Genomic DNA, 26,400 nt, shown 5'->3' on the forward strand with positions numbered 1-26,400 from the left:
AACAGTGGGTGTGTTTATTAACATTTTGAGTGAAACCAATTGAATCTAATATTGAATTAAATGCAGTTCTGAGACTATATGTTTCAACATCTACATGAATCTGAACTAAGCACTAAATCATATACGAAGTCTGGAAATTCAGTTAAAAACTGAGTAACGGACAGATGGATGGTACACAATGACAAGTAGAAATGGGTGTTGTGTTTTCCAGTTTGGATGAGAGAGGCTCAGAGTAAGGCTCTCAAATGAGTTACAATTTTTCTGAGGATGGAAGTTTAATAAGTTTAAGTGGAAGATTGCAGCTACTCCTCCACTTCGGCCTGTGCTTTGAGGAACATGACAATTTTTATGACTGGGGGGGGTTGATTCATTCAGACTGACATATTCATCCTGTTGCAGCCAGGTTTCAGTAAGACTGCGAAAATCAATTTGGTGATCAGTTATCAAATTGGCAAGATCAGTAAACAGAAAAGATTAGTTCACCTTTCGAGTCCTCGGGTTTGAGTCATTCGTTCACCTTTCGACCTTTCCAGAGGGTTAAACTGACTGGACTTGATTAGGAAAGGCACACACCTGTCTATATAAGACCTTACAGCTCACATGTATGTCAGAGCAAATGAGAATCATGAGGTCGAAGGAACTGCCCAAGGAGTTCAGAGACAGAATTGTGGCAAGGCACAGATCTGGCCAAGGTTACAAAAGAGTTTCTGCAGCACTCAAGGTTCCTAAGAGCACAGTGGCCTCCATAATCCTCAATGGAAAAAGTTTGGGACGACTAGAACTCTTCCTAGACCTGGCCGTCCAGCCAAACTGAGCAATCGTGGGAGAAGAGCCTTGGTGAGAGAGGTAAAGAAGAACCCAAAGATCACTGTGGCTGAGCTCAGAGATGCAGTAGGGAGATGGGAGAAAGTTCCACAAAGTCAACTATCACTGTAGCCCTCCACCAGTCGGGGCTTTATGGCAGAGTGGCCCGACGGAAGCCTCTCCTCAGTGCAAGACACATGAAAGCCCGCATAGAGTTTGCCAAAAAACACATGAAGGACTCCCAGACTATGAGAAATAAGATTCTCTGGTCTGATGAGACCAAGATTGAACTTTTTGGCGTTAATTCTAAGCGGTATGTGTGGAGAAAACCAGGCACTGCTCATCACCTGCCCAATACAATCCCTACAGTGAAACATGGTGGTGGGAGCATCATGTTGTGGGGGTGTTTTTCAGCTGCAGGGACAGGATGATTGGTTGCAATTGAAGGAAAGATGAATGCGGCCAAGTACAGCGATATCCTGGAAGAAAACGTCTTCCAGAGTGCTCAGGACCTCAGACTGGGCCGAAGGTTCACTTTTCAACAGGACAATGACCCTAAGCACACAGCTAAAATAACAAAGGAGTGGCTTCGGCAAAACTCTGTGACCGTTCTTGAGTGGCCCAGCCAGAGCCCTGACCTAAACCCAATTGAGCATCTCTGGAGAGACCTGAAAATGGCTGTCCACCAACGTTCACCATCCAACCTGACAGAACTGGAGAGGATCTGCAAGGAAGAATGGCAGAGGATCCCCAAATCCAGGTGTGAAACACTTGTTGCATCATTCCCAAGAAGTCTCATGGCTGTACTAGCTCAAAAGGGTGCTTCTACTCACTACTGAGCACAGGGTCTGAATACTTATGACCATGTGATATTTCAGTTTTTCTTTTTTAATAAATTTGCAAAAATTTCTACATTTCTGTTTTTTTCTGTCAAGATGGGGTGCTGAGTGTACATTAATGAGAAATAAAATGAACTTTTTTGATTTTGGCAAATGGCTGCAATGACAATAAGAGTGAAAAATTTAAAGGGGTCTGAATACTTTCCGTACCCACTGTAGGTCAGAACAAGATCAAGGGTGTGATTGAAACAGTGGGTGGGTTTATTAACATTTTGAATGAAACCAATTGAATCTAATATAGAATTAAATGCAATGCTGAGGCTGTTATTTTCAACATCTACATGAATGTTAAAATCTCCCATTATAATGACTCTATCTGATCTAAGCACTAAATCAGACAGGAAGTCTGGAAATTCAGTTAAAAACTCTGATTAAGGGACAGGTGGACGGTACACAATGACAAGTAGAACTGGTTTTTGTGTTTTCCAGTTTGGATGCGAGAGACTAAGAGTGAGGCTCTCAAATGAGTTATAACTGTTCTGAGGATGAAAGTTTAATAATAAGTTTGAGTGGAAGATTGCAGCTACTCCTCCACTTCGGCCTGTGCTTTGAGGAACATGACAATTTTTATGACTGAGGGGGGTTGATTCATTCAGACTGACATATTCATCCTGCTGTAGCCAGGTTTCAGTAAGATAAAGTAGGTCAATTTGGTGATTTGTCAGACACTAACCTAAGCACATACAGCACCATCCACCACCATTTTTAAAAATTAATTTTAGTAGTTTAAACAACAGTTTTCAGTATAGAAAAACACACACAAATGGGCCGTCAGAAGTGTAGGCTGCCTACTCAACAGGGAAATTTCAGAGAGAACATGATGGTTCCAAGCGAAAACGTAAAGGTTTCACTAGCGTTGTTGACTGTAGTGTAGTTACAGTTAAATGTAAGTAAATTATCAACCCTGTCTCCTAACCCACATTAGCATCAACATTATATGTTGTGTTTTTACACTGGGGAAAGAAGCTTTTCTGACAAATCCATTCCTGGAAAATCTTACCAGAATTTGAACCACAACACCCCATCACACTTTTAGTGTATAGTTTTTTGTACACCACAAGCATCTTGCATAATAACATAGTTTGCTATTGCAAAAGTCATTATTATGTTTTATTTGCAGGAAGGAAGTCATGTTTCCACTGTGTTGTTCATACTTTTCATATACATCACTCTGAAGATTCAGATTGGTTTATTTGTCATATGCAGGTTAACGTTCAGTTAACAATGCAACAAAATGTTTAGGTGTATAGACAAGAAGGAACCAACCAACTCACTAATAATGAAACACTAGTAAATAAAACAGTCAATATATGTGCAAGGTCCAGAGTTTGAGGCCAGTATTAAGATATAAAGTGTGTGCGTGACTGAAGAGGTGTATGTCCCTGAATAAAAATGTGCATGAATACAAAGTAGTATTCATTCGCTAGAATAGTGAGTAGGGTTCTTGAATAAAATTGTGAGGTAAATATTAAGGGCAAAGCAAGGCATGTTTATTTATATAGCACAATTCATACACAGTAATGCTTTACAGAAATAAAATACAAGTTAAAAGTACATACCCAAAAATTAAAATAAGAAACAGCAAATTGTAGAAAATTAACTTAAAAAAATGAAAGGAGAATGAGAACAGATAAAATACTTTAGATAAAAAAATTTCAGTTTTCATATGCAGAGCTAAAAAGTTTGGCACCAACATGTCAGAGATGTACTGTGGTGCTGAGCCATGAAGAGACTTATACACAAGCAGTGCTGTTTTAAAGTCTATTCTCTGAGCGACAGGAAGCCAGTGCAGAGATCTGAGAATAGGAGTAATGCGGTTGTACTTCCTGGTTCTAGTCAGGACCCAAGCAGCAGCATTCTGAATGTACTGCAGCTGCCTTACAGCTCATTTTGAGAACCCTGTGAGCAGGCCGTTACAGTAATCTAACCTGCTAGAGATAAATGCATGGATGAGTCTCTCCAAGTCTGGTTTAGACATGATCCCTTTGATTCAGGCAATGTTTTTGAGATGGTAAAATGCTGACGATGTAATTGATTTAATGTGACTGTTAAAATTCAAGTCTGAGTCCATGATCCCTAGATTTCTAACCTGATTTTTAGATTTTAGAGAAAGAGACTTGAGGTGACTGCTGACACTTTCTCTTTGTTTCTGTGGCCCAAAGATGATTATTTCAGTCTTTTCACTGTTTATTTGGAGAAAGTTGTTTTGCATCCACAGATTGTTCTGTTCAATGCAATGATGTTCAATGCAATGACACAGTGAATCGACTGGTCCATATTTACCTGCTGTGAATGAAATGTAAATCTGAGTGCTATCTGCATAGTTATGGTAGGACACATTATTGCTGCGTATTAACTGGCCTAAAGGAAACATGTAAAGATTGAACAAAACAGGTCCCAAGATGGACCCCTGGGGGACCCCACATGTCAATGCCATTTGGTCTGAGACACAGTTACTTATTTCAATGAAGTACTTCCTGTCTTCTAGACAGGACTTAAACTATTTAAGGGCAGTACTAGAGATGCCTATCCAATCCTCTAACCTTTGTAACAGGATCACATGGTCCACTGTGTCAAAAGCAGCACTCAGATCCAACAGTAGACAGAGACTCTGCCAGCATCAGTGTTCAGATGAACGTCATTTGTCACCTTGATAAGTGCAGTCTCAGTGCTGTGATGGGGCCTGAAATCTGACTGAAAATCGTCAAAGCAGTTGTTTAGCATGGGGAAGTCAGTAAGTTGTTAGTAAACAACTTTTTCAAGGATTTTACCTAAAAAGGTTTGATATGGGCTGATAGTTGTTCAGTACTGTGGCATCAAGACTGCATTTTTTCAGGAGAGGCTTGATGACAGCAATTTTCAAGGCCCTTGGAAATGTTCCAGATTGTAATAAGTTATTAACTAATTGAGTTGTGGTAACAAACTGCTTAGTACTGATTTCAGAAATCTAGTGGGTAAAACATTGAGGCAGTAGGTGATGAGTAGCATATTGCACATATGAAGAGATTACACAAATAGTAGTGTTGCAGATGACTGATCATGTCATGTTATGTTGAGAAGTAAACTGGTAAGAGGAGTAACATTTTCATACAGCTGTAGTGTATTGTGACTGCAGTGGAAAAAGATGCAACTCCGTTAAAGTCCAAAGAGCAAAAAAGCAAAACAAAGCTTCAATTCAGACATAGACTGCTGCACCATGATGGGCATTTCAGACAAATCACTATAATGACTAATACATGGAGAAGTTTAAAACAATTAAAGGTGTACTTTCCCTTCTGAATCCTGCCCTTTGTAGTCTGGTCTGGTGTCTCGTGAAAACCCAGAGCAGCTAATCATCGCCTTAGAACCTGAAGCAGCATCAATCTATTGCCGCAAGCTCCGCCTTCACCAGATGGTAGACCTGGGAACCCAGACCACCCAGAACGGCTTTAGCCCCACTGACAACGTGGGTAGTGGAATGACTCAAGGTAAGCCCCATCAACACTTGTATCAAACGGTGCATCGTGATGATGTATGCATACTGTATTTGTCATCTCACACCCCACACCTCATTGACCACTAACCAAGCTAACTAGAGGTTGACCGATTATCGGCATAGGTCCACATGGCTTATTTGCATGCATAAATCAACAGGACAACATGGTTAATTAGCAAACCACTGCTAGGACGCATACCATTTTATGATTGAGTTACACAGATTCTTTATACAACTACACAAGACAGTATATTTACAGTGCATTTATAGGCAGGGGCAGCACCGTGGTTGAGTGGTTAGCACCGTTGCCTCACAGCAAGAAATTTCCTGGTTCAGGTACTCTGGTCCAAACACATGTATGTCAGGTTGATTGGTGACTCTAAATTGTTTTTTTGTTTTTTTTTTTTTGGAATAGTCACTAGAAATAGATGGCACTCTTGGCACTTTGGGCTCAATTGAAGATAATACTGTATCGCTGAAAAAGTAAAAACACTTATTTTCACTCTAAAGTATAACACTGTAACACAAGTGATTGTCAGCATTCAGACTATATGCCGTTTCACCCCCCCCCCCCCCCCCCCGTCTGCAAAGTTATTTACTTGACATGGATAAATGAATTTCACAATGCACTTTGCTTGTTGTTATGCCTATCCTGCATTCTTCATAGGCTAATTTAGACTATAATTAGAAATGTGACTTATGTAGACTGTTTTTGGTAAAAGCAACTGATATTCTGGTACAACTTCTAGTCCAGAAAATACAGTAATTGGAAATCTAAATGACACCACCTGACTGTATTGCCCATAGCAACCGCAATAGTTAACTAAAATAATGTTATAAATTGATGTTGAATGTATACCTCTTATTAGATTATAGATTCTGTGCTTGGCTGTCAAGTTTGCTATTTGGGTGAAAGTACAAGGAGGGAGAGATGGAGGATAGAGGAGGAGAGTCAATGGAGTCAGCAGAAAGCTCACTTGGCATGACGCACTGTATAAATGTTACATTGTCCTTAGGGGCTAAGCACCCCTAAACGACTGATCCTATTATCGCCCCTGACATTCTGACAGAAGATGTGAATACCCAGTAGAAGAAAGTCGGCCCAACATATCAGCCAAAAATAATCTGCATAATAAATCAGCCGTCGTCTGCCCTGATTTCTCAAAATCTGCATTGGCAATGGCCATAGAAAAAAACATACCACTGAACCTTTAATGGTAACCACTGTACTGCTGAGTAGATTGTAATTATTAGTGTATTTACAGTTTGTTTTAAGAATTCTTATAGGAGCAAAAGTATTGGCATTGTAACATCCTGTTTTCCTCCTGTTGAATATTGTTTTCTTCCATAGTTTCTCCAGGTCATGGTAAACATGCTTTCTTTTTAAATTCACACAATGCATGAATTTTAAAAGCATGTTGACTTTTTCTTTTCCACCTACCACATTCCAAGTACCACACAATGAGGTTCTTTTATACTGTATAGAGAGAAACTCTTTATAATAAGATATTCAAAATAGGGTCCAAATTTCCTTCAGCCCCACCACTAATATTTCTAGCTGAGTTTCATAACATGAATAGCTGAGCTTAGCTGGGAGTGTATTGAGCTACTACACCTACATCTACCAAAAACCTAAATACATTAACATTATAGTAGTGCACATTATTTGTTTAATAAACAGGTTAACATCAAACCATTTGGATTTTGTTTAAATAAAACATGGTAATAGGTATTTTGTTGAAGCTTTTTAAAAGTGAACCAGCTGCTCTAGAAAAGTAACCTGAATACTTGTGTCATAGTCTGAATGTGCGCCATTCCCCATTTTTGTCCCTGTTCTTATTTAGTGGTCATGCACACCGTTTTAATGTTGTTCAGCTGAATGTAGCTTAATACACACCCTAGACTGTAGTACAGTATGTACTGAAACATGTCCACTGTTCATGTGCAAGTCCAGGTCTGCTCTAGAGTACGATGAAGGCTTTCCGATTAACATTAACAGGAGGTACATAAAATCATTTGTAGGTAACTGGTTCCATATACATTATTTTAAACAGGCTCCAGTCTACTACCTAGTTACAATAATACTACACTAAGCAATATTGCATTAAGGGAATCAATTAGTAACATAGCAGTGTTTTGTCTTTAATCTTGCACTATCTTCCTAAATCACACTTTAAAATTACAATTTAGGATTTGTTTGGGTGAAAACTAACCCCAAAATGAGCTGTTACATACCAGAAGCTGAAGCATCAACAGCAAACACCTACCTCTCTTTCCTTTTTCTCAAGTCTTTCACCTGAAACGTTTGTCCATTAGCATCATGAAAAATTAAGATTTACTGAAGAATGTTACTTTTGGTCTAAACTCTACTCTTCCTTGTAAACACCATTACAGTTTTATGTATCATTCACTTGCATGCAAGATATACTCAGATTCAACAGGTCAATATTTGTTATGCACAGTAGGCAGCCATTTGAAAGAAAATGAACCATGTGTCTTTTCTTGTTTCCTCAAATATGAATGTGTTGAATTGTATGAAGGTGTTTCTCTGCAAAAATACTTCTGTGTGAGTCTTATGTACCAGTGCACCTGTGTGGGTTTTTATGTTTCTGGTTTTGGACTTTTATTTTGGTTTCTGGTTTCGTCTTTCGCCTAGTTATGTTTCTAGGTAGGTTTATGTTTCATTAGTAGATTAGTTTCAGCTGTGTGCTATTAGTCTGTTCTTCGCGCATATACAACTCCTCCCATTTCTTTGTTCTTTGTCGGCGCATTGTTGTTACTACCCATGTTTGTTCATGTCCGTGAGGGACGGAGAGAGTTTATTTACACCATGTGGCGAAGTTTAGTTTTTGCAAGCCAAGTGGCGGAGTCCGTGTATCTGCCTGTCCATGCTGAGTGGCGGTTCATTTAGGGAAAAAGTGTGTTGTTTCTATGTGGCTGAGCCTGGTGGTCCAGGCATCAATGAAAGAACTGTGTTGTCCTGCACTTGCGTCCTTCGCCTCCATCCTTCACCACCACACCACTACCATATGACACATGCATGAGTTTAGTAAGATGTATCAATCCTTTGTGGAGAAATGTTTGAGTATAAAGCTTTAGTACATGAAACTGTGGGCTCAAAACCAAGATTGATGGAGCAGCAGAAGTATCACAAGAAATGTTCCCTAAAACCCTCCAGGAACTACAGAACCCCAGGAACCAAATGAGAAAGTAAAATTTCCACTGTATCTGAAGAGCTGTGAAGATTAGGAAAAATAGCTCTATAATGCATTATAAATATTAGTTAGGAACATTACATAACATTACGAAACATGTCTTAAATTAATCATTTGTGTTAATAACTGCATTTGCCATTAGACAAATGCTGAAGACTGGGGGGAAAACATATACAGTGGGTACGGAAAGTATTCAGACCCCTTTAAATTTTTTACTCTTTGTGTCATTGCAGCCATTCGCCAAAATCAAAATAGTTCATTTTATTTCTCATTAATGTACACTCAGAAATGTAAAAAACAGAAATGTAAAATTTTTTGCAAATTTATTAAAAAAGAAAAACTGAAATATCACATTTTTCTTTTTTAATAAATTTGCAAAAATTTCTACATTTCTGGTTTTTTTCTGTCAAGATGGGGTGCTGAGTGTACATTAATGAGAAATAAAATGAACTTTTTTGATTTTGGCGAATGGCTGCAATGACACAAAGAGTGAAAAATTTAAAGGGGTCTGAATACTTTCCGTACCCACTGTACGCATACAATGGATGTCTTTAGATCTGTCATTGTTTACTGCTCTGTTGGTGTCTTCCTTAGTTATGTAACTGTTGTTGTGTTTTTTCTGTTTTTCTTGTTGTCCAATGTACCTAACCCAGCAGCTTGACTGTACATTATCGAAACATTCATCTTAAATTAACACCTTTATAGAGCAGAGTTACCATATAGTTCATAGAATGCTTCTGCTGTAATCCCTGGCTTGGAACAAAGCATGGCAGCAGTCAGTAAGGCAGAGATGTTAAAAGACAGTTCATTGTTCATTTTGTGGGACATATTCCCTGTGCCAGTTATCTAGGTTGGTTGCCATATTTGAGGAACATGGAAGAATATATTAATAGTGGTAGGAATGCATTATTAGCACCTGGAGTAGGGACAGGCTTCAATAATGGCCAGTCAACTCACTCCTTTCATCTGTTTCAAAAACAGAAATTATATCTCATTACTAGATTGAAATAATGCATGTACTGTAAATATCCACATGGTGCCAGCAATGTGTAAAGCACACAAAGCAGGATGTTGGAGAGGTGTGAGTTCATGCCATGGAGTTCTGAGCAGAAGGGAAAACACATGCATAGAATCCAGTACATTTTATTTATTTTTATCATTTATCATTTCTCGGTCACTCAATAGAATCCTATGTCTTGAGTTTTTACCTTCAATGTCCAGCAGCAGCTCTGACCCTGTATTTAACCCCCATGTACTGTTCAGGATGTTTTCATCCACCAAGTGTCATTTTTCACTCTTAATTTGGCCATAACTTATACTGTATTTGAGCTTATGAAATTATTTTTGGTGACAAACCTTAATTTGACAAACTTTGGAAATATGATTAAGAAATTTTCCATAGGTCAATAATACACAATGGGCAACTACAATATGCTGATATAGTCTAGATAAAACTCCATATAAAAGCCTAAAACTGAGCCTTCTATGCACAGGCCTGTGTAAAGGGTTAATGGAGCCACTCGGTTGTCAACGGTAAAAATACCAAATTTTACCTCTTCCCAACAAGGGAAACCACGAACCACCAAGAATGCATGATTATATAGTGTCATGGCTGTGCAGTCAAAAAATGTCATTATAATGGGAGTCAATGGGGCAAAAACATCCATGAACAGTAAATTAGTCAAAATTCAAATCTGATGCTGCACAAAAACTAACAATCCATCAAAATCAGTGTTATTAATCTTTGACATATCCAAGACTGTGATCAAAGGTAAAAAAAATATCCAGTCCACAATCACTTTTTATATTGAAAATAAGTCATTTTGTGTTTTTTTCCCCAAATCTGTGACATCACTTATGAAACTGGCATTTAAAGAGTTAAAATCCTGGATCGTATTTAACATTTAGTAGTTTTGATCAGACCTGAAGTTGATTAACATATTTAAGCAAGAGAAGTTGAAGAAAAATTAATCGGATATATTTTTACAGCAGTTTATTTCAGTGGATGTTTTCATACCGAACCTAACGAAAGGGTAGTGAATTTTAACAGTGCACAAGCGTTAATTATGGGTGAGTGTAAGGGACAGGGGTGTCAGCATATATACTGGCATACTACATACAGCTAGATATTCCTCTCCTGTTAAGAGGATAGGTGACCCACTACTGAAGTGAGGATACACCTCAGTTCCAATCCAGTCTTTATTTCGGACCAGGAGAAGCATACTCTTAACGTGTTTTGTGGTATCTGAAAATGCAACAAAAGACCAAGATTTAGAGCACGAATAGTAATTTAACTTAACTTCACAGTTGCAGATGCAAAAACAGCCTGATTCATCCTCTTACACAGAACAACAAATAGTGTTTGTGATGCAAATGAATTCAACAGCTGACAATCAAACCACTACTACAGTATGCTTGGTGAGAATAAGTGTCACTTTCTGCTGCCTGAAAGTATTCAGTGCTAAGCTGAAAGGCTGCTAACAGTTAACTGCAGTAACCATTTGGTTTAACAATAGCTAGGATATACCTGAATTCACTGTACAATCATTAGTAACAGTAAAGGCAACTTACAGCCTCGAGTCCATAATTGTGTGGAGCCAGATCAGAGGTTCCAGATTGACCATGTGCAGGATGTGTCACTCCACCACAGTCACTGCTAGAGGGGTGTGGACCAGGCAGAAACCGGGTTTTATACAGTTAGGGTCCAGGATCAATTTAACAATAGAGGGACAGATTTATAAATTAGACCTCGGAGGGTTCTGCTCTCTACTATGTCTTATTTGTTTGCTACATGTAAGAGGAATCATTTAGTGGTGTTGATTGTTGATTGGTGTTGATTATATGCTTGCGGGTCTGTGTTTCTAAGAAAATAAATATGAATAAATATAAGTGTTTATAAATACCTGCCATTTTCTGTTTCCTACTAGACAGTAATCATTGTGAAAGATTTGAAGTGACAGATTTTGATATAAAATATTATCACGTTCAGATTCAACATAGCATTTTGTAGACTGCCCTTTTAAAAACCATTCTCTAGTACTGGAAGGAAATTGTTCCATATTACTGGGATGTTGTTGTAATGTTAGGCTGATGTAATGATAACTTTAGGCCTCTCCCATGCCCTTTGCATGACAAGGTGGGCAGTCGACCTCATGTCACATGACTCGTTAAATGGCAATAAATAACATATAAGTAAAAATGTAATTTTTCGTTGCAGTTACAATCATATATTGCCTTTTTTTGTGTTTGGGTTAGTGGTGGATCAGTTGGTGTGGACTTTGGATATCTTACTTTACAGTGAAGAAAGTTGCTCTTATTGATCTTTTCAATGAATGTTTCTTTGGATTGGTTCTTGTCATTCTGACTTCCTGGCATGGTTCATTTCAGTGAAACTTACAAGGTTAAATTAAGGCTTTGTAAAACACAATAAGGTTCTTGATTAATGTTTAGAGTGGCAACTCCTGCATGTACCATGCAGTTTTGATGTTTGGACCCATGCTTTGAACCCTTCACCCTCATTGAACCCTTCAACCCTTGCATGTACACATTGTGAGCAACTTGATTTTTTTATTACTACTTGACATTCAGCTGTTCTTGAAAGCTCACAGGATGGATTTATGTGCATCACAGCCTGCTGCTTGCCTTACACACCACTATACATGAGCCACACAGCTTCACACCTTTCTCACACTCACCAGAACATTCTCTCTCTGTTAACAACCAGCTAAGGAGCATGTTCGGCGCAACCGGCAGAGTCGCACCTTTTTGGTGGAAAATGTCGTAGGGGAGCTTTGGTCGGAACTGGAAGAAGGTATAGTCTTTATCTTCTTTACCTCTTCTGTTATTATTTCCTTTTCCTCCAGGGGACTGGCTGTTTCCTGTGCTGGCACTCTGTCATATTAGGTACTAGTTATATTAGATACATTTATTAGAAATAGAGCATGGTTTTTTGTTTTGTTTTTTTTTTTTTTTTTGGAAAATGCTATCGATCTTGAGCTCATAGAAAATTGAACATTCATCAACAATTTTTGCCATTATTTGACTGATTTTTATTTTGGTCAACTCACACCACAGTACAGATACATATCACAACATTCAATAAATAACCAAAAAAGGAATAGGCTGAAGCAAAGGATTATTTTTACTTATCCTGTTCAGTCCATGTGCCTATAGAAATTCAGCTTGAATGTGTGTGTGTGTATATATATATATATATACTGTATATGTATGAATTTAGATGAAAAAACATATATAAATTTTGTAAAACCTTGCCAGAAAAGTAAACTGTTTAAACTCATTTAATCCATTCCATAATTTCAAAACTGAAACGCATCTTGATTTCACATTAGTTCAGTCAAAAATATATATACCTCTTAAATTATAATGAGCTTCTCTTAAGTTAAAGAATTTCTCAATAGAAAATAGAAGGCTCTTATTAAATAGCTATTTCCAATATTTCTATATATACAACATCCCTAATTTTAAAGTAGTTGTTTGAATAATTCATTACTTGGGTCACAATATCACAATATGACAAGTAGGGCATAACCAATGAGGAATGAATCATATAACAACCGTTTTTGTTTATTATTTTGAACAAGATTGCAATAGATTTTGCCACCTTATGTTTAATATACTCAATATGCAGTTTCCAACTGATTTTAATATCTAGAATTACACTTAAGAATTTGCTTTTGTAAACCCTTTCAATTTCCAACCCATTTAAATATAACTTTGCATTATAATATGTCCTATTTCCTGCAAATATCATACATTTTGTTTTAGTTTCATTTAAAGATAACTTATCATAATCAAACCACTTTTTAAGCAAAACAAATTTTCTACCAATTGCAATAATTCATCCATATTCTTTCCAGAAAAAAATGCATTAGTATAACCCGCAAACAGGATAAATGGAAACAAATATTTGATATTAAGAAAAAGTATGAATAATTTTGGTTCTAGGACCAAACCTTGTGGGACCCAGCATATTACTTTTTCAAGCTGTGATTTAATGTTATCAATTTTTACATATTGGAATCTATTATTTAAATACCTCATGTAATACCTCATAAGCCATAAACTATTATTTCATTGTATGAAAATCATCCTGGTTGTACCAAAGGCTATTTCACTTGGCTAAGTCTCTACCTCCCTACAGAAAACTACAGTTTATTGCAATGTGGGGTTTTTTATCCACAGTTTCCAGATTGATTTATTTATTATTATTTATTATTTATTGTACACAACTGTAGCTGTGTGCATGCACTATTTCTGTGAAACAATTAACAACATTTCAAATACGCTCATTTTCAGTCTGACCTCAAATGAAAGCTACAGTCTGCATAAATGTTGCTTTGTTTGCAGCGTATGTGATCATCTGACTGCCTGTTTGTTTCTGGCTGATTTCACTGTAGTGATCATCATTGTAGTGATCATCACTGTGAGTGCATTGCTGTCATAACTGACTGACATGTTGGCCAAACTCAAGTTCAATAAACTTGAAAGTGCTTCTGTGCTTTAATATGTGATGTACATGTCTGAGTCCTTAAGTTGGTACGCTGCGGGAACATTTAATGAATCTTTCAAACCATGTTGTTGAGAAGACAAATGTAAGATCTAGCTAAAAGGAAAGGTTATTGGCCATCCTCCGTAAATCATATATTCAGTGCTCTCTTTTCACAAGAACAGTTCAGTAGATTGTGCTGTTCTCAAGATGGTACTAACTAAAATGAACTTCACTGTTGACATAAGTTTTGTAGGCATGATAGCCAAGTAGCACATCAGCAGAGACTACTCTTCTAGCTGCTCCATTTCCCCTTCCATTTTGAACCCATATCTTGACATGAGGTTGCAGATGCAACACACAACACATTGTTGAGCCTTAACAGGTGCACCTCAGCAACTCTGTAAACTGCTGTGACCCATAACACCTTTCTCTGCGTAGGTCTGCACAGACTTTTATATATATCTTCACATAAGCATAAATCCGGCTTTAGCCTACAGCAATAACCTGCAGCCAACACTTTATCAACCATATGTACTGCATATAAACCCAGCTTTATTCTTTAACACCATTACTAACAAAACACTGGGTGTCATTGGACTTTTAGTTTGACTTTATTTCTCCATGACATGGCTTGCTGGCTCTGTAGTCAAACACAATGATTTAGCTGCTTAGAAACTCAGAAAAAAGCATTCTTCATACATCCCATATATTTCATGTATCAGACATTTTTCTTTATTTTAGTAACAAAAAAAATATTAATATGTATAATAAAAATGTAAAAATCACTCTGACATTATTCCAGACTACAAAACAGGTTGACTAGCTGTTATTTCAGCAGGACTTTGAGATATGCTGAAAGGATCTTACCCACCATCGGCTATGCACTGCTCAGTTCTGTGACATATAGATGTAAAGAAATCTTTAATATGTGACCTGCTGTTTCATTGTGTGACTTATTTGATGTCCAAACTGTCATCTGTTGTTCATCAACTGGTCTTTGCTAAAGCCATTCCTAATTCCCATTCTTGACCACATCCAGTTTCTCTTCTCCAGTGGGCTGCACAATATAGCCCCAGAAATGTGGAACAGCAGTGCTTTCTGTGTCCTGGTTTAATAAGATGAAGAATCATGTCCAAACTCCCTTGAGATTGTAACTAGAATTGGTAGTGTTGTGGTAGATAGGTGGCAATGGGTGCATATCAAGGCCGTGAATACTGTCAGGATGCATTCTGGCTGGGCTGCTGCATTTAATTTTGTGTATTCTTTGTGCAGGAGATCGTTATGTAGTGGTAGACTGTGGTGGAGGAACAGTGGACCTGACTGTCCATCAGATCCGTCTTCCAGAGGGACATCTAAAGGAGCTCTACAAGGCCTCGGGTAAAATGACATATAACACAAGGTTTCTTTTCTCTGCTTTCTACACAGAGTCTTACATTATTTTTTTTGTATTCATAATCAGGAGGCCCCTATGGCTCTATCGGGATTGACTATGAGTTTGAGAAGCTGCTATGTAAGATCTTTGGCCAGGATTTCATCGACCAATTTAAGATCAAGAGGCCAGCTGCCTGGGTGGACCTGATGATTGCATTTGAGTCTCGGAAGAGAGCAGCGGCCCCTGACAGAACCAACCCCCTCAATATTAACCTTCCCTTCTCTTTCATTGACTATTACAAGAAGTTCAGGGGCCACAGTGTGGAACACGCTCTGCGGAAAAGCAAGTGAGTCATCCAGAAAACCAGGCACCTTACCTAACATATTGAAATGACGGTGAACATGCATAAGTAGATGTAAAATAAATATGGAGGGTAGATTATTTTTCAATTTTCAACATTCACCTGTTTTGCTTGGATTCCGAAGACCTTCAGTAGAGTGGCACATTATGTCTGTTGTATATTTAGTTAGCTATGAAAACCATACGGAATAAATCCAGAAAAAGACAAATGTTGATGCATCTGATGCCTAGTGCATCTCTGTAGTGCCTTCAGCTATATTACAGGTTTTAGCCCATTTTTCATTTTCATTGTCAAGTACCTTGTATCATGCAGATATTAAAGGGTACTTTTAAAGTGTTAATAATCCATCGATCCATCCATCTTCTTCCGCTTATCCGGGGCCGGGTCGCAGGGGCATTAGCCGAATCAGGGATACCCAGACTTCCTTCTCTCTGGACACTTCCTCCAGCTCTTCCGGGGGGGACACCGAGGCGTTCCCAGGCCAGCCGGGAGACATAGTCCCATAGTCCCTCCAGCGTGTCCTGGGTCTTCCCCAGAGCCTCCTCCCGGTGGGACATGCCCGAAACACCTCCCCAGGGAGGCGCCCAGGAGGCATCTGAAACAGATGCCCGAGCCACCTCAACTGACTCTTCTCAATGTGGAGGAGCAGCAGCTCAACTCTGAGCTCCTCCCGGGTGACCAAGCTCCTCACCCTATCTCTAAGGGAGCGCCCGGCCACCCTGCAGAGGAAGCTCATTTCAGCCACTTGTATCCGCGATCTTGTCCTTTCGGTCATGACCCAGAGTTCATGACCATAGGTGAGAGTAGGAACGTAGATTGACCAGTAAATCGAGAGATTTGACTTTTGGCTTAGCTCCTTCTTCACCACAACGGACCAGTACACCGACCGCATTACTGCTGCCGATGCCCTGATCCGTCTGTCAATCTCACGTTCCATCTTTCCCTCACTCGTGAACAAGACCCCAAGATACTTAAACTCCTCCACCTGAGGCAGGATCTTTCCACTGGCCTGGAGATGGCAAGCCACCTTTTTTCGGTTGAGTACCATGGCCTCGGATTTGGAGGTGCCGATTCTCATCCCAGCTGCTTCACACTCGGTTGCAAAGCGCCCCAGCGCACCCTGGAGATCCTGGCTCAATGGAGCCAACAGGACAACATCATCTGCAAAAAGCAGAGATGAAATCCTGTGGTCCCCGAACTGGACTCCCTCCGGCCCCTGGCTGCGCCTAGAAATTCTGCCCATAAAAGTAATGAACAGAACCAGTGACAAAGGGCAGCCCTGCTGGAGTCCAAGGTGCACTGGGAACAGGTCTGACTTACTACAGGCAATGCGAACCAAGCTCCTGCTCCGTTTGTACAGAGACTGGATAGCCCTCAGCAAAGGGCCCCGGACCCCATACTCCTGGAGCACCTCCCACAGGATGTCACGAGGGACCCGGTCGAATGCCTTCTCCAAGTCCACAAAACACATGTGGACTGGTTGGGCAAACTCCCATGAACCCTCGAGCACCCTCGAGAGGGTGTAGAGCTGGTCCAGTGTTCCACGGCCAGGACGGAAACCGCATTGTTCCTCCTGGATCCGAGGTTCGACCACCGGCCGGATCCTCCTCTCCAGTACCCTGGCATAGACCTTCCCCAGGAGGCTGAGGAGTGTGATCCCTCTGTAGTTGGAACACACCCTCCGGTCCCCCTTCTTAAAAAGAGGAACCACCACCCCGGTCTGCCAATCCAGGGGTACTGTCTCCGAATGCCACGCGATGTTGCACAGGCGTGTCAGCCATGACAGCCCAACAACATCCAGAGACTTGAGGTACTCGGGGTAGATCTCATCCACCCCCAGTGCTTTGCCACCGAGGAGCTGCCGAACTACCTCAGTGACTTCGGCTTGGGTGATGGATGGATCAGCCTCCGAATACCCAGCCCCTGCTTCCCTTATGGAAGACGTGTTGACGGGATTGAGGAGATCCTCGAAGTATTCCTTCCACCGTCCGACAATATCCCCAGTCGAGGTCAGCAGCTCCCCACTTCCACTGTAAACAGTGTTGGTAGAGCACTGTTTCCCCCTGCTGAGGCGTCGGACAGTTTGCCAGAATCTCTTTGGGGCCGACAGGTAGTCCTTCTCCATGGCCTCACCGAACTCCTCCCATACCCAAGTTTTTGCCGCTGTCACCGCCGGTCCAAGCGTGCTGCAGCCCGTCAGCTGCTTCGGGAGTCCCACAAGCCAACCAAGCTCGGTAAGACTCCTTCTTCAGCTTGATGGCATCCCTTACCTCCGGTGTCCACCACCGGGTTCGGGGATTGCTGCCACGACAGACACCTGAAACCTTATGGCCACAGCTCCTAGCCGCCACATCGACAATGGAGGTGGAAAACATGGTCCATTCGGACTCAATGTCCCCAGCCTCCCCCGGGATCTGGAGGAAGCTCTTTCGGAGGTGTGAGTTAAAGACCCCTCTGACGCCCAAACATTCCCAACAGACCCTCACAGTGCGTTTGGGCCTGCCAAGTCTGTCCCGCTTCCTCCTCCGCCAGTGGATCCAACTCACCACCAGTGAGGTGGTGATCAATTGACAGCTCTGCCCCTATCTTCACCCGAGTGTCCAAGACATATGGTCAAAGGTCAGACGACACGACTACAAAGTCGATCATTGACCTCCGGCCTAGGGTGTCCTGGTGCCATGTGCACTGATGAACACCCTTATGCTTGAACATGGTGTTCGTTATGGACAAACTGTGACTAGCACAGAAGTCCAGCAACAGAACACCACTCACTGTTGCTGCCCACATGAGCGTTGAAGTCCCCCAACAGAATTATGGAGTCCCCAGTAGTCCCCTTTCAGCACCCCCCCGAGAGACTCCAAAAAGCCTGGGTACTCTGCACTGTTGTTCGGCCCATAGGCCGATGAGCAAGCCCACACCAGCTCACCGCCTCTCACCACGAGCAACTCCAGAGTAGAAGAGAGTCCAGCCCCTCTCAAGGGGCTCTGGGTTCCAGAGCCCAGGCTGTGAGTGGAAGTGAGCCTGACTATCTATAGTCGGTACCGCTCCACCTCCCGCACAAGCTCAGGCTCCTTTCCCCACAGTGAGGTGACATTCCATGTCCCTAGAGCCAGTTTCAGCATCCAGGGTTCGGGTCACCGAGGTCCCCGTCCTCGACCACTGCCCGATCCAGTAGGCACCGGCCCCTTATGGATCCTCCTGCGGGTGGTGGGTGGCCCCACGTCGCTCTTTCGGGCTTTACCCTACCGGGCCCCATGGGGGGAGACCCAGCCACCAGGTGCTCGCCAACGGGCCCCAACCCCGGCCTGGCTCCAGGGTGGGGCCCCGGCTTCTCCATGCCGGGCGACGTCACGGTCCTCAATTTTCGCTTCATAAGAGGTCACTGATAATTAATAAATAAAATGTAATTGCTAAAGTGCATTACATCATGCATATTCAGAAATATTTTAATAAAATCAAACAAAAATCACATACACATAGTATACAGAGCAAGTAGGTCAGTGTTCTGATGACATTGCAGTAGGTTAATGTGTCATAAAATGTAAGGAGAGTTGTATGTGTAAATTGTGTATTTTATAGGTAAGCATTTAAGCCAAGCCACCATAACTAGATACCTTTAGTGCCTAAGGACAAAGAAAGTCCTGACCCTAAAAGAAGAGAAATACTAAGAAAGCAGCAAAGAGGCTGATCTTTGTCTGGACCAAAATGTGGCCCTTGAAGATGCTGCACTATAGTCCATGGCCAACTAGCATGTACGTTCTTCTAAGAGGAAATAACTCTCCATATCAGCAGGTGGCAGTAGTCTATATTTGTCATTCAAGAGTTGAAGACCAGTCCTGTTTTAGAATTATAGCTAATTCTAACAGAAAAGTTGTCTGATAAGAAGTTAATGATACTAATGTTTTCAGCCCTTGGTCTTCTGGTTATAGAAGAAGAATGGAAGAGCCAAAGTCAAAAAATAAGGAGAAAATTAACTAAAACCACGGGCTGTACCATTTTAACTCAGACCACAATCTTTTCCTAAACCTAATTAAATAGTTTTGGTGCCCTAAACTAACTATGCAGTTTTAGTGCTTTCTGATTCAGATTCTTCACTATCTTTATGAGATGCCAACAGTACTTGACAAAACATAGTATTTCATGCGCATAATGTTAGCATGTTTGTTTAAAAGGGGCCATGAATTACTTTAACTTATTATGAAACTGTTTTTTGATAAAAGAAGGTTCAGCCATTAGAGTACTAAAATGACTATTGGGACCACCATGGAGTCTAGATTTTAATGGCCCTGTCTCATGTCTGTGTGGAATTCTGTAATCACACAGCAAAGGACATTACAAGACACTTATTTGTCTGAAACCAGAGACCTCTGGAAATACTCTGTCTGTCTGAGTGTGCTGGAAATCCTTGGGAGGGGTATTGACAGTATCACACACTATATGAATCGCACACATGGGATCGCAGCAGATGGATATTATGGATTCTTTCAGGATTTAATGATTAAATAGTCAGAAATGTGAGATGTGCTTGTCTCAAGAGGCAGGACTGGGTTTTGTTACTTTTAGTGGAATGCTATGATGATCAAATGAACATTATGCTCTCATTTTACAGAAATATGTTAGAGTCTGTATGAAAGGTTTTGTCTGATGTAATTCAAAACATTGCACTGGACATCAATTTGATTTTCATTTCATATGGACTTTGCAAAACCTTGCCATCTTGTGACATATTTTGGTATTTGGTATCACCCAGTCCTGCCGATGAGCTCAGTTAAATGGATCAATTGAATAACTGTAGCTGATTTTTTTCTTCTCTCCAGTGTGGATTTTGTTAAATGGTCATCTCAGGGGATGCTGAGGATGAGCCCAGATGCTATGAATTCCCTATTCAAGCCTACCATAGACCACATCATCCAACATCTCAGTAAGCTATGTTTAAAACTTCAGTACTCACACACAGATCCACATACCTCTTTGACTTTGGGGCCAGGCAACCGTGTGTTAATGCAGTACCCTACAGGAACTCTTACACGTACATCTTACTTCAGGGTATGTCTTTGGAGGCTGTAGTAGAAGGTAGATTGAGGGGAGTAGATCAATAACTTCTCCTGTCCTTGTGTCCTTGGACAAAACATTGAAGCTGATCCTAATGCGCAGGCCAACACCTTACATGACAAGTTGTAAAGCTCCTAGGATAAAAGCACTATATACTATGTAATATAAATGCAGCCATTTATCTATTATTCATAACAAAAATACACCTTAAAATAAATAATTGCTTTACTGTCAGAATATGCACTCACTCCTTTAATAGTCTGGTAAGTACAGTTGGTTTGTTGATTGAGATTCGTTTTTTCTCCTTCAGCCGAGCTCTTTGAGAAGCCAGAGGTCAGTGACATCAAGTTCCTGTTCTTAGTGGGAGGTTTTGCAGAGTCGCCTTTGCTACAGCAAGCTGTTCAGAACATGCTACAGGGCCGCAGCCGCATTATCATCCCACACGACGTCGGCCTCACTATACTGAAAGGCGCTGTGCTGTTTGGCCTGGACCCCAGTGTCATTAAAGTTCGCCGCTCGCCCCTGACATACGGCGTAGGCGTCCTCAATCGTTTTGTGGAGGGCAAACACCCAGCAGAAAAGCTCCTAGTGAAGGATGGCACTCGCTGGTGCACCGATGTGTTTGACACCTTTATCGCTGCCGACCAGTCTGTGGCACTGGGTGAGATGGTGAAACGAAGCTACACACCAGCCAAGCCTTCGCAGCAAGTTATTGTCATCCACGTCTACTGCTCTGAAAAGGAGAGCGTGGGTTTCATCAGCGAGCCTGGTGTCAGGAAGTGTGGGACACTTCGCTTGGATGTGAGTGGAACAGAAAGCACAGCACCACGCCGTGAGATCCAGACGCTCATGCAGTTTGGCGACACAGAGATTCGTGCCATGGCAGTGGATGTGTCCACTGGACGCACTGTGAAAGCTAGCATTGACTTCCTAAGCCAATAAATAGTCTCTGTGAAAGGTAATGTTGCAGAATTATTGAATGGATTAGCCACACACACGCACACGCGCGCGCGCACACACACACACACACACACACACACACATATTTACTGGATATTTACTGGAAAGTGGTTAATGATAATGAATCTGAAAGCTCTTTCGCTCTCCATACAGTGTGGGTGAAGGAAGTTTGAATGAAAGTGTTACATTTCACTTTAAACCTGAGTTGGAATTTCACTGTAGAATTTGTGTTATGACTCTGGAAAGAAAAAGGCAGTCTAGATTAGAGGTCTTCACCGAGCCACAGAACTAATAAAAGAAATTTAATAACATGAATGTTGTAGGTGAGTAATTTTCTTAAAATGAGCTTGGCACCCTTGTCACAATAAAGTTCCAGTGAGCTCTGGAGTTCAAAGTTCTTAGCTCAAAACATACCCTGGGGTATTTCACACATTCACATACTCACCTGAGACCAACTCCATTAGACTGAGCAGAATTTGGACTTGGGCTCCAAGCCAGGTTGGGTCTTGGTTCTGCAGAACCAAGTGGACTCATGAAGACCTGTAGTGTAGATAACCTCAGTGTGTGTGTATGTTTAGGTCTGTCACTTCACACTATTTGCTGAGAAGCTCCACACACTTGTAACAAACCCATATAACCCAAGCTTTGTAGAGTCAGGTTTACTCATGACACAAGAGATAAAGGCCTATTTACTGGTGATGCTTGATAAGTACATGGTCATAATGTATTACAGTACAAATTTTCATACATCTGATATCTCTACATAACCATGGTGGATACATATTCAGCATACTGTACTTCTTTACATGGCTCAGTTTATTGTTACAGCAGATCATTGTATATCATTGGTGATGCCCATTTATGTTGTCTGGTTGCTCCATGTGGTATATGTGCACCATAAAACAGTGTGTGGAAACAGTATAAAATGGTCATAATTGCATGTCATCTAGCTTTGATGGAAGGTCTGTTCATGTTCTTCCAGAGTTCACATCTCTAGGTTCTACTTCACTGCAGTCCTGAGAGCCATATCAGTGGTTTAGCATGATTCAGCCCTGATAAAAAGGCAAAAATGTCACACTGCAATCATACTGTAATTAGTTACATACAGATGAGCCTAAATAGCCCCCTAAGTGGCTGTTTAATAAAACATAACAGCTCTAGATGAACATGGGACGGGATTGAAGACTTGTGTATTACAGTATTTATATTATGCATGTTCAATGGAAAATAATTTGTAAGGTTTTATTGCACTCATGGCAACAAACACTACAAAAAATAAGAGAACATGTCTTAAAAATATGGTGTTTTTGATTTAGACTCTGCTGTACCTTTAGTTGACACTGCTAAGATTACATATTTAAGCACTCATCTATGCACAAAATGACAGCCAGATTCGTTGTTAACATAAAAGGTACAGAAATCCAGCCCATTCTAGGTAGGTAATCAGTCTACAGATGGAACAGCATACTTTGCAGAATTGCTGGCAATAATGTCAACTAAATCAATAGGTTACATCCTGCCAAACCACTGGTATGATCCTTTAAAATGATCCACAATGAAATCTAAATCTAAGAATGTGAAAAGTGCTGCAGCTGCAATTTTAGAAGCAATCATCAAATGTGCTTAATAGTTGCCTTTATTTGTTAATGCTTCAGATTATTAGAAGTGGATGAAATATTCTGAGCAAAGGTGCAGGCCAGTTAAGACAGAGTATGTTTGTTTCTATATATACAGTTATTAAAAATTGTACAGATTTTTAGCTTCGTTTCAGCAGCTTTAGAGCCAGGAGAGTGTGTGTGTGTGTGTGTGTGTGTGTGTGTGTGTGTGTGTGTGTGTGTGTGTGTGTGTGTGTGTGTGTGTGTGTGTGTGTGTGTGTGTGTGTGTGTGTGCGCAGGTTTTCACGTTGACATCTTAACATTTTTCTCACCAGCCACAGCATGATAAGTCAAGTCAGGTTTGATTGCCTTGTCCATTCAAAGTTAGAGACTGGAAGTGTTGCCTGTTCCTCTTTTTTTTGCAGTAACAAAAGAAACTTGAAACTTTACCACTGTCCTTAGAAAAGCATTTCAATCAACAAGTCTACTGTTTATCTGAATGTGTGCTGTTCCCTCTTCCATTCATCCTGCAGTCCCATTCCTTAAGAATTTCATAATCTAGTTAAAAAAAGAATGAAGACCATATGTTAACACCCCACTGCTAAGAACTTGAACCACTGAATTTAGCAGAAATGATTGGTTCTGTGTTAAAACAAACACAGCACACAATAATTACACAATTTAAAAGCTGGCGACTATGATGCGTTTAACTTTTAAATTCTTAATTAAACGAGTGCCTAGTATGAATAAAACTGATGTCGAGTCACCCATCCTATGAGACCATACAGTTCATTCCTTCGCCCTCCTAACAATATACTTAGCTTTATATGCAAATGTAACTTCAGACGGAATCACTGCAGCAGATCTAAATGTTCATCTGACGTCCTTGTGAAAAAAGAGAATTCCTGGAATGAGCTAAAGATGCATTACTCTAATCTTTTACATTAACCTCTGTTGGCGGCCAGGAGAAAGTGCAACACCATCAGTAGAGAAAATCTCATTTAAGTTTTAACAATGTAGTGACTCCATGAGGCAGTCGGTAGCTTTGGTTGCAGTTATTGTCATTCTTTGTTTCTCAGTCCACTGAGCAGGAATGTGTAACTGCTAATATGATGGCCTCACTGCTGTGGGCTATGCTGCATTTTGTTCTTCAGAGGCCAACACTTTCAGGCCGATTTGTCACCAATGCAAATTCATCTGTGAAGATCTCAGTATGCTTCGCAGTAACTACAGTGGGTCACTGCCTCCACAGAACTCTTTTGTTTTGTTGGTCTTTGTAGTCTTAATGCAATGCCTTGCCTGAGGCAGTCTTCCATGGTTTGACCAAAGTAGATGTGTCTCTACTAGTCACTGTGTAAAGTGGGTATGATTGCCAGATTGTCTTTTTGCAACATTCCAAAATAGCTTTTAGACAATCCAGACTAGCACTTTGTTCAGAGTATATGGAAGAAATCAGAGCTCACCAAAGTTGAACTCTGTCCAAAAGTACATTGGCACCACAGCCTCACACTTTGTGCTGATTCCATTGAAATGAATAGATTTTATTTTGAAATCATGGCATGGTGAGGCCTTTACACCTTCACTGCACTAGCTTGCAGAAATGTTTAATTTGTTTTTTATGGAAAGTTGTGCTTCCTTCCTGCTTTGGCAGTTCCAGCTGCACACTGTACATTCAGTTCAATGCTGACCACACATCACCATATTCTAACACAACTTGAGGATACAGATGGTGTTTACACTTCACACAATCAAAACATTGCAGAACTACATATGAAATAAAGAGAGAACAAACCGTATGCCGTACGTTAGTCATTTGTCTATTTGGCCAAGTAATTGTTGAATCATTATTGATCAACAAACCTCACAGATATATTAGTAATTCTGTGCTACAGTGTTTTTGAAGATCTTAAGTATAAGCAGTCTTAAAGCCAGCCTAGATTCTTTATTTGAAATGTGAATCAAGGCTTGTCTTGATTTTCAGTGTCTGTACAATGCACAAGCTTCAGTGCCCTCCTCTGTCTATGGCACTTTCTGCAATGCACGTTTCGCATGTGTCATATAGGAATGACTGCTATTACTAGTACACAAAATCAGTGATGATGATGATGGTAGTTAAAGATGGAACAAACTGTCCTTTTCAGTCTTGCAACAGTGTTGGAGACTGGCTAGGCTGTGCTGCTTTCTGACCTGCTGTAGTTGATGTCAATGCTCATAACATACTTTACTGATACTTAATCTAATAAATCTTGTACACCTTCTGCACATCTCTGTGCACAAAAGATGGATATCAAGCAGAAGGATTTAATAACACAATGTCTCTATTGTTTCCTTGTTTAGATAAATACTATTATGTAGCAGCTTTATATTTAAAGCTATGATAAAAGTTTATGAAGACATGTTTAGCTGACTTTAGCATTGGATTCTCAGTGTGTGAGGCAGCGTTTTGGACATTTTTGGATGGTCAGTCTGAGGTCAGTATTAGTTCAGTGGGTGTGATTTGAGGTAGCAGACTAGCCAGCTTGTATTATGTACAAGTATCTGCGTAACACTATCTAGAATACAAATATTAAAAAATGACAGCTAAAATGATTAAGCTTGTAGTTAGGATCATCTCAGCAACTCTGGAACGCAACACAGTGTACACTTCATGTTCTTTTTTTTTTTTTTTTTTGAGTTATACAAATGTCCTGTTCTCTTGCAGTTTCACACTGTAATAGGTGTATTTGCTTTTAACTGTGCCAGGTATACATTGTCAGACTGTCACTAATAAAATGTATGTGTATTTCAAAGAACATTTCTTGGTAATTACTTTCTTTTTTTTTTGAAAATGTAAAGTAGGCTTCTTTTTATTCGGTCAGTTGTTCAGTCATATTGCCTGTGAATTTATTCCTGGTAACTAACAGTTAAGGCTTAAAGATGAGTTTAAAGTTTTGATTGAAAAGCCTCAACATAGTCAGGTTATTCCAGTGGAAGGTGGATCTATGGGAAAAGAAGTTATTTCTAACTCTGGGGTCAGACAGACAGGTAAGGACAGACACTTCCACAGGTAATGTCAATGTAGAATTTTAGTACTAGCATGTGGTGCGTCTGAGATTAAAACTTTACCATAATGACACAAAGGCACTATTGTATCTGAAATGGACATAAAAGATTGTTTA

At 40.4% G+C, this 26,400-nt stretch overlaps 1 protein-coding gene across 3 annotated transcripts in view; it reads left to right on the plus strand.

The window, feature by feature from the left end:
- The window catches only part of hspa12a (heat shock protein 12A), an 82,110-nt gene extending 56,113 nt beyond the window's left edge, over window positions 1-25,997 (plus strand). The window contains exons 7-13 of one of the 3 annotated variants that reach the window (XM_026309885.1): window positions 4,999-5,170; window positions 6,530-6,544; window positions 12,118-12,204; window positions 15,175-15,279; window positions 15,362-15,620; window positions 20,453-20,556; window positions 20,998-25,997. In XM_026309885.1, coding sequence (XP_026165670.1) covers window positions 4,999-5,170; window positions 6,530-6,544; window positions 12,118-12,204; window positions 15,175-15,279; window positions 15,362-15,620; window positions 20,453-20,556; window positions 20,998-21,629 — 1,374 coding nt within the window. In that variant the 3' untranslated portion in view covers window positions 21,630-25,997. The remainder of the gene's footprint in view (window positions 1-4,998; window positions 5,171-6,529; window positions 6,545-12,117; window positions 12,205-15,174; window positions 15,280-15,361; window positions 15,621-20,452; window positions 20,557-20,997) is intronic. The other 2 variants (XM_026309886.1, XM_026309887.1) reach the window with 2 other exon arrangements.
- The last annotated feature ends 403 nt before the right edge of the window (window positions 25,998-26,400 follow it).

This window comes from Mastacembelus armatus, chromosome 15 (assembly GCF_900324485.2).
Source record: "Mastacembelus armatus chromosome 15, fMasArm1.2, whole genome shotgun sequence".
Taxonomy (NCBI): domain Eukaryota; kingdom Metazoa; phylum Chordata; class Actinopteri; order Synbranchiformes; family Mastacembelidae; genus Mastacembelus; species Mastacembelus armatus.